Genomic DNA, 14,528 nt, shown 5'->3' with positions numbered 1-14,528 from the left:
TGTAGTAAAAACATAAAGAAAGGCTTGGGGTGAGAAACCCCAAATTCAGGATGGTGGCCTCCTGACCAAAGGGCTGAGGGGATTTTAACTCTATTTGTTAAGTTTTATAAAACGTGGCAGGAGTTCATGACTGTTTATCAAATTGTTTTTCTGCATTTTATGTCTAAAATATTAAGGAAAGGGGGGAAAAAAAACCACCAGGAAACTGACTCTGTTGGAAATTATTTATTTACCACTGAAAGGTTTTGCTCCAAAGTGTGACACCAGACATATGACTACGTCTCATGCGTCTTTTTTGTGCTTTAGTTCATGACTGCAAAACAGACACACACTTAGCATTGACAACAGGAAACACAGGCAGCAAAAAGAAATCACAAGGACTCTCTTCTGGTGGTCCTCACTTCCATCTGGTATAAGCTTCTGCAGCCTGCAGCCCAGGACGCCCTTATATCCCAAAGGAATTGCCCCTGAAGAGCTGCTCTCCCGTCTTGCACTCTCTACATAATGTCATGTGGGGTGATTTGTGACTCAGTCTACACTAAGAGTCATATCTCCAATTGAAATGGACAGATGCACACAATTGATCAGTTGGTGCTCAAAAAATACACACGGATTTGATGCAAGAAGTAGGGTCACAGATTAATGAGACTGGACACCCAATTCTCTAGCCCCATCACTGTGTGTGTGACAGAGCCAGATCACCTTGTGGGCGACAGCCCGCTCTGAGATGGCTTCTCACTTTATTTTCACCTCTGCTTCATGCACTTCTTAGAAAAGGCTCCCTGGCAAAGGACAAGGTGTTCCTTTCAAAGAAAGATCCAGTGTCTTCGCACAGACTCAGTTACTCTAATTTGGTAGCAGATTGCAAATGGATCTGGTACCAGGTAAGCTGATGCAAAGATTACTGAAGACTTTGATTTGGCTGTCTGATATCTCTGGGTAATTTAAAATTCACCAAGACGGAGTTTTGGTGGGGAAGCACAGCTTTTCTATCCTCTCTCTCATTAATTACACTTACATAGCGAGCTATAATTGTCATTAGGTGAATGGTAAAACTCAGTGTCATGAATTTCTAGGCCAACTGCTGACATGTCTGATGACTTTACCTATAGCTCTACAACTATTTCATCTGTCACATCATTCATAGAGACAGCTGCCGTGTCATTAGTCCTATTTGACAGGTGGCCGCCAAAAGGACCTAGGAATTCTGGTTCCCAGAAAAATATTATATCCGCTCAGCAGGGCTCATAATACACTTAATGATGTGGGCAGCTATTTGGAATAATACGGTAGTGATTTGAAACCTAGCTGCTGGTTATTTACTGATTAAGGTGACAGGCCCTAAAACGGGAAGGAAGGAGGCACATTTGCAAAGGACCTCATTTCCTTCTCCACCTCCACAGAGTCAGACTAAATGAATACATGCCCCAAACTGAATTCCTCCTCAAATGACTGCTATGCTGAGAAGGGACGGGTCTGACTCAGAGGGTCCCTTTGGTGATGCTGGTGGACGTGACAACCAGTGCCCAGTAACTAACAGGAGATCCCACCTCTCCCTGGTCATAGAAGGTCTCCCCGAGTATAATATAAACTGATTTTGCGATGAGACAATACAATTATTTAATAGAAAGCACAAAATTCAGTCCAAGAGAAGGAGCGGAAAAGCACAAATAAAAACATTAAGAATTCAAATATTTAAATAAAAAATGGAAGTTCCCAAATTGCACACTGACAGTTAAGGTGTCCAGCATTGACACTGGCTGCCCCAGGTGTTGGGGGCCCGATGAGGACTGGGAATCCCCGTCTAGGATGTTGTAAGAGGGACTTCTTCAAGAGCAGTGCCCCAGCCTCAGCATTAAAACCACTCAGTCCTTGTTAAAAATGCAGGCTCCTGGGGTTCAGCCGGGAATACGGATTTGGAATGTATAAAGCAGGGTCCCGGAATCTGCTGGTGATTCTTCACACACTAAGGTTTGAGAACTGCTGGGCAAGTTGCTGCTTGGATTAGAAGCATGATTTAATGCTGGCTAAGATTCCGTCCCGCCCTGACAGTCTCTAATTCTTATGAGATGATCCAAGAGATTTCATTTCCTTCCACACTTATGAAATGCTTATTTTTGAAAAGCCCATCCTTTGCATCCATTATTCCCCAAGTTAAGCTTTCTCTGAGTCTGGCCCGACCCCCGCTGCAGTACCTGCACATGAGCTGTGTTTGATAATTTGATAAGCATCTCTTCAATAACCCAGAACGAAATGCATTCCTCAGTGACCCAGATGTCCCGTCTCTGCCCTGCCCTGCCCAGCCTTGCTCATTTTTTAGAAACGAGAGTGTGATGGGAGAGGAATAGGGTCCAGGTCTCTGCACATATGTCTGTCTTCTGGTGTCAGAATGTGGATAGGGCACAAGAGGAGGTCACAGAGGACAGCTGGGGCTGGAGGGACGGGCTGTGCCCAAGGAGGGAGGCAGCCCCGGTGGCCGGCTACAGGTGCAGCTGGTGCCACATGGCGATCTGCCGGCGCGGGTTCTTAAGCATCTCCTCCCAGTGACTGCGCTCGGAGCCCGAGGCGTGGAGGCCCAGGCTGCAGTGCCCGAGCGTGCAGCTCTGCCCCTCGGCACCCTGGCTCAGCACGTCCAGCTCCACGCTGGAGGCCTGCAGCAGGTCATCCGGCAGCTCAAACATGATCATCTCGTTCCACACAGGGTTGATCTTGTGCTTGGCTCGTTTCGTCTGCTTCTTCTTCAGTTTCTGAGCCTGGTGCTTTAAGGTCACCCGGACTGAGACATCTGAGGAGGGGCAGAGGGGAAAAGAGACAGAGGGAAGGGCCAAGAGTGAGCTTCTGGAGTGTGGTGGGACCCTGGAGGATGCTCCCTTTTGGGGATGGGGAGACAGGGTCTCTGGCTCAAGATCTGCATTGAGGCCCCCTCTCTCCCACCCCTCCCCCTACCTCATGGGCCATGTATTCATTTAACAGTTATCAGATGCCCACCATATGGCACGCCCTGGTCTCAACATGGGGATATGACAAAAGCTCCTGTCTCAAGTATGGAAAACAGACCATAGCACAACATATAAGGCTGGTCAATGAGTGGCTCCTGATTGGGTCAGGCTGAAGGATGGCCAGGAAAGCTTTGTCGTGAGCCCTTCCGAGTGTCTTCATGTCCCACATCATACCAAGCCCAGGATGACAGCTCAGATGTCCTGCAGCTTGATTTTAAACTCAGATCAGAAAAACAAACCCATCCTCTCATCATCACCCCTTTGGGTCTCCATCCAAGCATGTTTGTCTACTATTAAGACAGTAGGTCTCCTGCTAGTTGGTTGAGTTCTCATCTGTTCTTTTGCAAGTTTTACTCGAGGATCCTGACTTCATGTGGAGGGTGAGGGCAGCCTGCCTTGACCCCCACGGGCCCTACACCAACAGAGCAGCCTCCAGGAAATCGGTAAACAGGTCACTAAACATGCTTTCCTGTAGCATCAGGATCAGGACTAGGGCTGTGTTTTCCTTAGTCAAGGTTTCCCAAGCCAGTGTGAGAATAATTGTTACTCTCTATTTATTGCTATAATTATCACCCCCAGGTGGTTAGTTTGTTATTTCAGCAGAGATATTTGAGAGATAAAGTGTTGAGCTATAATTGTCCTGATAGGAGCTATAAAAACCGGGGGGGGGGGGGGAGAGAAGGAGGCAAAGACGTGTCTGGAACAGGGATGGGGATGAGGACAAAGCATTGAATTCTGACCTCTGACTCAGGAACATTAGCCAGACCAACTCTTCTGATTTCATTTGCCCCAAATCTCTTGCTCAAATGTTCTGAATGTGGAGGCAATTCTTGTTTGTTTTCTGCCACACATATCTATTTATTTATATCCTGCTATGAGCACTTAACTCAGTCCAGGTATCATACGACTAACCAATGCTGCTTTCATGCTCTGATGAGAGAGCCTGTTTGGTCCCTAAGACTTGGAGCCTGTGCTGGGGAATCCAGAAGGAAAAACCGAGGCTTCCAGAATGTTGAAGTGATGTTTATTTGGATATGTGGGGTGCAGATGTCCTAAGCTTCAGGCCGCCTCAGTCCATGCTCCCACACACCTTCTGCCATCACCCACACTCAGCTGGTGTGGGGATGGCAGGTTGGTAAAGGCTGAGAAGAGAGAGGAGCTTAGGGTGGGCATAGGGAGCACAGTGGTAGCCAGCTGAGACTGGAGGAGGAGACCTCGGGCTTCCCAACACTGGCTCATAAGGTGGGTCCAGCCAGGTCTGGGTGATGAGGGCTGGGCCAAGTTTCCCCTCCAGCCCAGATACTCCACTCTGTGGCTACAGTCTGACCCTGGGCTTCCTATGACTCATGGGGAAGTCTTCTCATGGTGGATCTGCAAGGTAGGGGAGCCCCAGGTTGCTTATACCTGGGCCCTAATGGATGGGCTTGGCCCAGGATATAAATTTAAAGAAGAGAATGTGTCCTTCAAAAGCGGTTCGTGAATTTGGGGTGGAAGACACAGCTGAGGCTGACTCCACAATGGACTCGTGTTCTACCTCCCTGCTTACCTGTCCTCACTGTCTCCCTGCCGCCACCTCCCTATCTGCACACATTCTGAGAGGCAGAAGGGGGTCCTGGCTCCCCTCCCACACCTCACTCACCCTTCCCCAGGAGCTCCTTGGACTGGTTAGAGTGGAGGTTCTTGGCCTTAATCAGCACTACTAGGAGGCGATTGGCAGCCGGGAGGTAGCTGATGGACAGAAGGACCTCTCCAGTTCCAGCAGACGGCTCCTGAGACAGAAGAGGGGATGAGGAGGGAGCTTCATTTAGGGATGCTTCTGATCCATGAACTGTTGCTGAGGCTGGGGTCACACTGGGCTTGTATCCAGCAGGCCTCCTCGAAACCATTTACCTATCAATGCTGGTTTCTCCACCTTTGCGGAAAGGAGGACGGCACAGAGGAATTCTATGTAGCATGTGTTTCAATATGAGTGTGTTTCGTTTGCCACAAGAGGTAATTTTTCCAAATAGCTTATATTCAAACCCAGCATATGAAACAGACCAAAGAGATGCCATTCAGGATGTGGCAAGGACAGAGGGCCAGGACCCTCTCTTACTTTCATTACCAACCACTGCCCACCCCCACCCCACCCCTACTCCGGCTCCTGTGGCATCTGTGTAGAACCCTAGGGTTCTAGGGAACACAGTTTGAGAACCACTGCACTGATAGATCAGTTTTCTGGGACAGTGGGGAGTTGTAAGACCTAACTCTGTTTGAAGAAAGAGTCCCTCCAGCCCCCATAGGACTGAGAGAGTCAATAAAGTGATGTACTAATGCTGAGCAGGGCCTGGCTTGGTCAACAGAATGGCCAACCTTGTCAACAAAAGGCCGGGCATACGATGGGAGGAAAGGCACCAGAGATGCTGGCAGTAACTGCGCTTTGCGGGAGGTGCTGATGCCTCTGCGAAGCTTCCAGCATGTCTGTCCCCGCTCTGTAGCTTTACAGTGTTTCTACTGAGATTCCTCCAAGAACTTGCTTGCAACTTGAACAAATACATTGAGGGACAAAAATGACCAAGAGTCCCTGTAGGAGGTGGTCACAGTCCAAGGGCAGTGCTAAGGGGACAGACGTTGGAATCTGACTATCTGGATCTGAATGCCAATCTGATCATTTAGTACCTTTGTGATCTTGGGTAAGTTATTTCACTTCCCCAAACCTCCATTTCCTCATCTGCAAGATGGAAATAATATCTCCACCTGATGGGATTGTGAAAATTAAATGAACATTTACTTAATGGCTTAGAGCAGTGCCAAGCACACACTACAGCATCTGCCTCCTTGCTTTGACTATTACTGTTAGTTATCAAGGAAGGGCAATCACAACTTATTGAGATTATTAAGTGGGAACATTGCTTCTGGGTGGATGGAAGCCAGTCTGGATTTCTGGAGTGAGGCTGGATGGAGGAGCTGGCCAGCGCTCTGCCTGGGTCACACCTCTTATCCAGGAAAAACGTCTTCAATACAACCCCAGCAATTGAACTAGCCCTAAGTGGCTAGTCATGTGATGGAATAATTCCGGACAACAGGAGTAAGAGGGATACAGATCTCGTTCCAATTTTAAGCAGAATACCCTAATGCTCGGAGAGGGCACTTCACTGCCTGAGGTCATGCAGACAGTAAGCAGCAAAACTGAGCCTTGGGGTTCTGGTCTGATAGCAAAGCCCAAGCCCTAAGCCCATGGTTCTCCAGCATCCTCCGCGGGCAGATCTCTCATCACACTGAAGGAACTGAGGCTCAGACACATGCCCAGAAAGGTGGCAGCAGAGCTGGGATGGGCACCAACCTCCTGATTCAACGGCACTTATTGGACATCCTCTGTTGGCCAGGGCTGTGGCCACAGGGGGACCCGACTTGAGTCCTCATCCCCCCCCCAGGACAGGTGAAGGGCTCATCACCTCTGTGTGGGGTGCCAGCAGCACCACAGCTGGAGAAGTTTAACAGCAGCTGCCCCCTCAGTTCTGCTGCTTAAAGTACCTGCTGACAAAAATAATCCTCTATTTCTCCATCCTCTTCCTGGTTTTCCCCACCCCCTATCTTTCTCTCGAATGCTCAAAGAATCATTCAAGCTGCCCTCAGAGTGGGTCATTCTGTAGTCCCTGGTGACGCACATGTCACTTTTGGACGAGTGTCTTCCGGTGAGAACTGGGGCGCTGCTGACACCTCCTTTAACCCATTCTGACCGAGAGGAGAAAACATGCAGGCTACAGCGACTGATGGCTCTACTACTTTGCTCACATCAGCCTGCACCCTCCAGCTGGGGCGAGGGGCTCCCTAGCCTGGCCTTGGGGCTCTCTCCTGCCACGCACACTGAGAGAACCATCTCCATCTGAGATCGTTCACATTTGGGGCAAGCAGGTGCAAGTGGACGGGAAAGTACATTTGTGGAACAGTGATAGCTACAGAGAGCGTGATGATTATTAGGATGGACGAGCCATGAAGGCAGGCCTTTGTCCTCATCACTCTGTGTCCCCAGCTCCTGGCATAGTGCCTGACCCACAGAGGAAACCAGACAAGGTATCTGTGGAATAAATGCACAATTTCTGTTCTTCTAGGGGAAAGCATGGAAGTAGATTACGTGCCTGAGACTTCTGCCCAGATAGGCTGGATTTCCACCTTTTGGGAGCAGCACCAAATTCTCCAAAGCCCTAGGGGGAGCCCCTCCATCTCTGGAGAGAGCTGGTTTACCATCTGGATAAACCGAAGTATAGGGCTTCTCTTCCCAGGGGCCCCAACTGTGATTCCACACAAGTCCCAGATCGCCCACTAATTAGTGTGCTTTGGAACAGCCTGGTTTTCAGCTGAGAGTGGCTGTCAACGTTTATCAATTTTCTGAGCCTGGAGAGATCACAGGAAAAAGCGGAGCAGGTGGGAAGTGAGTGTACTTCCCCACCCCGCAGCGTCCATCAGGAAAGGCGCCTGCCGACTACGCCACATACACACTGCCAGGCACTTACATCGCCCGGCAGCTGGAGGACAACGCAGGATGTACAACTAGATCGACCTGGCCTCAAGGCCAAGCCTGCCTTGTCCCACCTGGGCGACCCTGTGCAGGTTACTGAGCTGTGCAGAGCCTCAGTTCTCCTGCCTGTAAATGCGGCAGTGCTGATGCCATTTCTGCTTGGCTGACTGGGGACAGAACTTGGTGCAGCAACTGATAGATGGCAAGTGCTCAAAACTTAGTGCTCTTTTCAGGATTTTTATTACTCTACCATGGGGGTCAGGACCCTGATCCTATAAAAGGTAAACTTTTTTTGTAAAAGGCCAGAGAGCAACTATTTTAGGCTTTGTGGGCTAAACGGTCTCCAGATAAGGCACTGACCAGCTGGTTGAGAGACTGGCCATCCAGAAGGTTCCTTTTCGGCACCATCATGGCAGGTCGTCAGACAAGGCCTTGACCCTGGGGCCTAAATAGACATACAGTGTCCTGCAGCCCTGACTTTCCTGGACCCCCTCGCTGCCTTGGCCTGTGGGGAACCATGGTTTGCTCTCTAAGAAACCCCTCCCTGAACATCTCAAGAGATGCTTGTTTCCCATTCATGGCTTCTATTGCAGCAAAGGGGTGGGGAGAACCCTCCCGGGTTAGAACCAACACCCCCCAACCCTGGTCACTCCTTCAAAGTCCAGCACATTCACCACTGCACACCAGGCCTTCTAGAACACCCCATCAGAGCACTCTGGTTAGGCCCTCCTAGTCATCTTAGGATTCATCATATGTCAGATTTCACCATCATCATAGCTGTCTGTCATCATTGTCACATCATCCGTTCCGATTTCTCCCTCTGGCCTGTACTTCCTATGAGGAGAGGGGCTCTGCCTGGTGCTCGTCTGTCCCCGGCAGTGCCTGGCACACAGTAGGTGCACAAGGGATACAGATGCTTTTAAATGGGGATAATATTGTCAGCACCAGAGCCAGTATCCTCATAATGTGTTTTCCGCCAGCGAGGCCAGGGATGGAAGTGTCTTTGAATGGCAAGCTTGAAGCAAAACTAGATACCAGGGAATCCCAAATCCTGGGTTATAGGTCTGCTCCAGTCCTCCATCCTATTCAAGACTCCACCTGACTTTTAAACTCCGCCTCCCTCCACAGACCCCCATCTCCTGACTGGGAAGGTCTCTGAAGCTTGGTCTGTGAGCGCTGGCCTGGTCCTGCCACTCCACGCTCCACGAACGGGTTTTACCTTTCCCAGTGAGAGGCGATCCTACCTTAACTGAAGTCTTCAGCTCGCCCCACTGGGCGGCCCCTAGAGGCACGGACACCCCATCCAGGCCCAGGCGCAGCTCCCCGACTACACTGTGGCGGGAGAAGCGGTCACAGGTCCGCAGTGTCAGGGTCAGGGTCGCGGCAGGGAGCTCCTCCTCCACCAGAGGGAGCACCAGACCTTCCTCCCACGTGGTCCGCAGCTGCCGCTTCTTCAGGGCCGTCTGGGCCTCCACGGAGCCCATCCTGTTGGCCACACTGCCCTGGACATAGCAGTCACAGCCCCCATCGTGGTCACTGATCACAGCTGCAGCCAAGGAGAAAGCAGCACAGACATGGGGCTTCTCACGGATGGGGCGGGGGCGGGGAGGGGGCGGGAGAAGCACAGCCCTGTTTAGAGCTGCAGAATTCTGCTTAACGGTCACGACCCTGGGTGTTGGGAAGACCCCGGGGCTGAGCACCCTGGCTTTGTGGAATGCCTTCCAATAAGACATTTAGAAATAGGAGATCCTCCCCATGACTCTGAGGCTTCCCCAAGGCGCCAGGGCCCACAAACTGCTGCTGCTTTTTATTAGTGTTGCTACTGATACCACAATTCATTTGTTCTCCGTTTTAAATATTTCCCACACAATCACTTTTGAATCAGTTGGCCGCTATCTCATGACTGTTGTTTTACATTCTGAACTTTGGTGTTTTTAATGCTTCCCAGTGTGGAAATTTGCACCTGTGGTGCTTTTATGACTGGTTCCTCAATGACAGTTTGTGAAGTGGTAGCTGTCGTTACCCAGGAAGAGAAGATACAGACCCCAGGCCGTGTGCCCTAATAGAAAGAGCCCTCCACCAAGCTTTAAGGGAACTGGGCTTAGTCCTGACTTTGGCACCAATTAGTTGGAGTGATCTTAGACAGGTCACCTGGTGGTATTAGACTTCAGCTTCCTAATCTATAAAATGAGACTGTTGTGAAGATCACATGTCATAAAGTATATGAAAATGCCAAAAAAATCAAAATAAAAACCTTTAAAGAAAGCAAAAAGAAAAAAATTCTTCCTCAAAAAAAATTAAATACAAAAGGCCAATTTATCCTGTCCTTCAGCTTCCAGCACTTAGGAGCCATAAAGGAGCTCATTCTTGACCCCAATTCCTTTGCAAAGTCTTAGCTTTGCTTGCTGATGGTAAAGTGAATTGTCAGGGTAGGGAGACCGGGGACATCTTGGCTCTATAGGCAAGACTACCGGGTTCTAGGAATACGGAAGCTTTGCTGACCATTCAGAACACTTTCTGTATCCAACACAAAGACCTGTTCAATATCAAAAGCACCTATGGCAGAGATGACTAGCTGTTCACCAAGACCCAGTCCCTCTTTTTTCTAGGCAACTGCTAAGCCATACTTCCCAGACTCCTTTGCAGTCAGTGGTCATGTGACTGAGTTCCAGCCAATGGGAAGGGAACAGGAGTGACAGATGCCAAGTGTAGGTTACTGTTTGTAAGCAGCAGTTGTGCCCTCTCCCTGTTCTCCCCATCCTTCCACCTGCTAGATACAGATCACAAGGAGTCCTGAGGGGACTATGGAGCTACAAATGGAAGGAGCCTAGTCCCTGAATCACTATTTGGAGGAAAGATGTCTGCCAACCAGGAATCTCCACTTTGAACTGTTATATGAGAAAGAGGAAAAACCCTGTGTGTCTGAGCATCACACGCTTCAGGGTCTTGTTTGTTACAGAGTGCAAATCTAGCAGCCAGTGCTCCCTCCAGCCACAGATGCTCCTGTCCTGTCTGCACAGCTCCACCCAGGAGACAGATATGCAGAAGTTCATGAGCATCAGCTAAAAGCATACCTTCCAGGCGAGTCACAAACAGTTCAGCCTTCTGTCGGTCGTAGTCAAGACAATAGTGAAGTTTGGGGGCTTGGTTCCAGCTGGCAACCTTCTCTGGGTTCCAGGTTTCCATGACACAGACATCTTCCACCACACCTGTTGCGAAGGTAAAGCCATGACCTCCATCCATGCTGGGGTCCTGTTTTTTGAATCACATTTTTTCCATCTCTGCCACCTATACCTAACCCAAAACTTCTTATCTGGGTACAAAATCATAGTGGCTGCACCAAGGCAACACCTGTGGTTCTGGACATTACCTTTCAAGGGACCATCACAGCCCAGTGGGTGAGACATGGGCCTTGATGTCAGACATGAGCTGTTACATAATAGTTATGTGACACTGGACAAGTTACTTGACTTCTTTGAACCTCAGTTTCCTCATCTTTATAATGGGGATGGGAATAGTTCCTTCTCCCTGGAGTTACTGTAAGCATGAAGTGAAATAAAGTCAGAAAAGTACTTAGCCCAGGACCTGGCCTCTGGTGAGCTGTCAGTAGGGTAAACTGTCACAGCCTTGTGGTTCTGGTCACCCTGTTTCAGGCAAATCATTTCTCAGAATGTCTCCAGATCTACCTTTCCCAGAGTCCAATCCCTGCTCCCCAGGAGTTCATGGCTAGAAATAAATGTCAGAGAATGAGTCAGGAGAAGATGCTAGAAGGCGAGGTTAGAGACAGTGGATTCGACCTTAGTGGATGTGCAATAAATACTTGCTGAATGAATGAATGACTTTATCTTTAATTCAGAAGTCCCCGAAACTACAAATGTTGCTCATTGGTTCCCTTACTTGGACAGAAGCCAAACATCTGGAAGATCCTCATTATTCAAACATAATACAAGAATGAAAGGATCAAGCAATGCAGCAGACTCCACTCGAAGCAAATTGGAATTTAAAAATTTTTTGATTTTCAGAACGAATTTAAAGGGCAGAAATATAAAAGGAGTATTTAATTCCCAAAATGGTTCATTTTGGGGTTCCTGAAAGTAGTGAAAAATCTCCCTGGTGCATCTAAGCAGGGAACAGATTGACCAGGATGTGAACCGAAATGTATAAAGTGAGACAAACTTGCACCCAGGACCTGGGTGGCTTCCAAGGACACCACATGGACCAGTACAGCAGGCAAGCACCAGAGGGGGCTTGCCTGGTGCCCAGAGCTCTCAGACTGTCCCAGGCTTTGAAAACAGAAACAAACCTGGACCAGAACAAAGGCGGCACCACTCAGAGACGCAGTAGGGGATTCAGCTTCAAGAACTGAGACTTCGAGCTCTACAAGGGATTGATGAGGATCGTTGCTGGTCCAAATGGACCGAGTTCAACACATCATGGGGACAGTGTCTGACCGATCTGGTGTACTCCTCCCCTGCATTCTCTTGGTTCTGGTCAGTATTTGCTGAGCCAGTCAGCTCTTGTTAGATCTCAGTGGAATCAGAACTTGATTGTTGCCTTCTTGGGGGGTGGGGGTCAGGGCAAAAGGAATAAGGAACTGAAAAGAGGAAACAAACTATTGTGTTCTGAGTTCTTCAAAGTTCCAGGTTCTGAAGTGCTCTGCTGCTCCCCTTGGTGGAGGGTGTTCGATCCTGGCTTCATTCTAGTTCTGAGAAATCTGGGGCTCTCAAGAAAGAGGAGCTCTTCTGTAGTTACAATTGTGGTTATGATTATGCTTATAGTTATGAGGACCACTCCCAAGGGTCCTCATGCAAATTGTTCCCCACCCTCCAAGCTTAAGCTCTTGCATCCTCAATGGGTCTATATTAATTTAAGATGTGGACTGGCAAGACAAGGAAGCAATCTAAATGTCCATCAACAGATGACTGGATAAAGAAGTTGTGATACACACACACACACACACACACACACACACACACAGTGGAATACTACTCAGCCATAAAAACGAATAAAATAATGCCATTTGCAGCAACATGGATGGACCTGGAGATCGTCATACTACATGAAGTAAGCCAGAAAGAGAAAGAAAAATATCACATGATATCACTTACATGTGGAATCTAAAAAAAGAACACAAATGAACTTATTTACAAAATAGAGACAGACTCATAGACATAGAAAATAAACTTATGGTTACCAGAGGGGAAACAGGGTGGGGAGGGATAAATTAGGAGTTGGGGAGTTGCAGATACTAACTACTATATATAAAATGGATAGACAACAAGGCCCTACTGTATAGCACAAGGAACTATATTCAATACCTAATGGCCTATAATGAAAAGAATATGAAAAATTATATATATATGAATCACTATGCTACATACCAGAAATTAACACAACATTGCAAATCAACTATACTTCAATTTAAAAAACTGGGCTGGCAAACCTGGAGGCTAAAAGTCAACCAGGATTTGTTCCTGCCAAAGGCACTATCTGAATTTGTTCTTGAAGAAATGCCAGCGTAATCACGGTGGTTCTGGGCTGCGCCAGGCGGGAGGCACCTGTTCGTTGACCAGTGTGGGTACCAGACCCAGGCCAGGAAGATGCCTTAGAAGTGGGGTCAGTGTCAGAGCCTGTTCTGCTGCTTCTGCTTCCACCATCTCCCTCTCCAGCCACACAAAACAAAACCCCAAACCACAGGACAATCCATTGTCCTGGCTGTATTTTTTTGTCTCCTGAGAAAAGCCTGCACACTCCTTTGGGTTAGGAACTGTCTCTGCTTCCATAGCTGCCCCAGTGCCCAGCACAGCACTGGACACCTAAAGGCATTCCACTCTGGATGCTGATGCTGAGAAGGAGAATAGAAACAATAATAATTAAGGAGATGTCCTGATGACATCCTTGTTTCAGGCCCTGAGTTAAACACTTCATATGCATTATGTTATTTACACTTGACCATAGCTCTACTGGGCAGGTGATAGTGGATCCCATTTTATGCACAAGGAAATGGAAGCCCAGAAAGACTAGCGACATGATCAAGGTCTCACAATGGGTATATAAAAGGGGAGAGAATTAAACCCATGATTCTGAAGCCCATAGCTTAACCATGACTCTTTATTCCCTCTCCATAGTTGCACACACCACTTGAAAGGGATTCTCTCTTTCCCAGGGGAGAGCTGGAGGCCTCGGGAGAAGCAATGTGGCAACACGCAGCCAGAATAAAGGACCGTAATTCCAAGGTTCTGTGCCCACTGCTTGCCCAGTGTCAAATGCCATGGACGCTGGGGCTGGCCACGCCCAGCGTCTACAGAGAAGCTTTCAGACCCCGATGAGTACCGCCCATAGAAGAGTGAGGGGCAGGAGAGCCCTACCATTCTGAGGAAGGACGAACAGCTCCTCTGTGACCTGCCTCTTGAGGCGGCTGTCATTCGGAGCCTGGGGGCTAGCAGGTGCATTGGGCTCTGCGGTGGTCCTCAGCGTGTAGTCGGCATAGTTGATGACTTCCGGGGCTGTCACAGCCGGCCTGGGTCCATAGATGTCTGGGAACTTGAGGAGGGCTCGGGGCTGGACGGGCTCTGTGGACTTTTTGACATTGAACTGCAAACACAAGTCACTCTGATTAGTCCACGAGAGGACCTCCTGCCTGTTTTCCCCCCATAGCAGGAAGACTAGACGACGCGACCTCTCATGGGAGGCAGAGGAAGGACAGTGGGTTCTTTCTACTCTGAGGAGTACAAACTGGGAAGGTAAAATGTCTTCCCCAAGCTCAGCAGAATCCACGACATCGTGAGTCATCCCAGGGCCTGCTGCGATGTCAGCCCTGTTCATTCATCTCCCTGTCCATCCATCCCCCGTGCGCCCTGCAACTGTGACCACAGGTGTTACCTGGGCCAATGGCGGGCAGTCTTCCCTCTGCTACATCATCTGTGCATGCCTCTTTGTTCTCTCTTCTCCTCGTCCTGCTCTCATTTCTTCTCCCCCTCCGCTTCTCCACCCCATACCTCAGAAATGTCAGTGGTCCCACCATGCCCAGA

The 14,528-nt window shown here is 49.0% G+C and overlaps 1 protein-coding gene across 1 annotated transcript in view; it reads right to left on the bottom strand.

The window, feature by feature from the left end:
- Nucleotides 1–210: 210 nt before the first annotated feature.
- SYT13 (synaptotagmin 13) overlaps nucleotides 211–14,528 on the bottom strand; it is a 36,178-nt gene continuing 21,860 nt past the window's right edge. The window contains exons 2-6 of the mRNA XM_011000620.3: nucleotides 13,866–14,091; nucleotides 10,572–10,706; nucleotides 8,742–9,043; nucleotides 4,639–4,768; nucleotides 211–2,785 (exon numbers count right to left, since the gene is read on the bottom strand). Coding sequence (XP_010998922.2) covers nucleotides 2,481–2,785; nucleotides 4,639–4,768; nucleotides 8,742–9,043; nucleotides 10,572–10,706; nucleotides 13,866–14,091 — 1,098 coding nt within the window. The 3' untranslated portion in view covers nucleotides 211–2,480. The remainder of the gene's footprint in view (nucleotides 2,786–4,638; nucleotides 4,769–8,741; nucleotides 9,044–10,571; nucleotides 10,707–13,865; nucleotides 14,092–14,528) is intronic.

This window comes from Camelus dromedarius, chromosome 12 (genome assembly GCF_036321535.1).
Source record: "Camelus dromedarius isolate mCamDro1 chromosome 12, mCamDro1.pat, whole genome shotgun sequence".
In the NCBI taxonomy this organism is placed as follows: domain Eukaryota; kingdom Metazoa; phylum Chordata; class Mammalia; order Artiodactyla; family Camelidae; genus Camelus; species Camelus dromedarius.
This window is presented reverse-complemented; position numbering and strand designations above follow the sequence as displayed.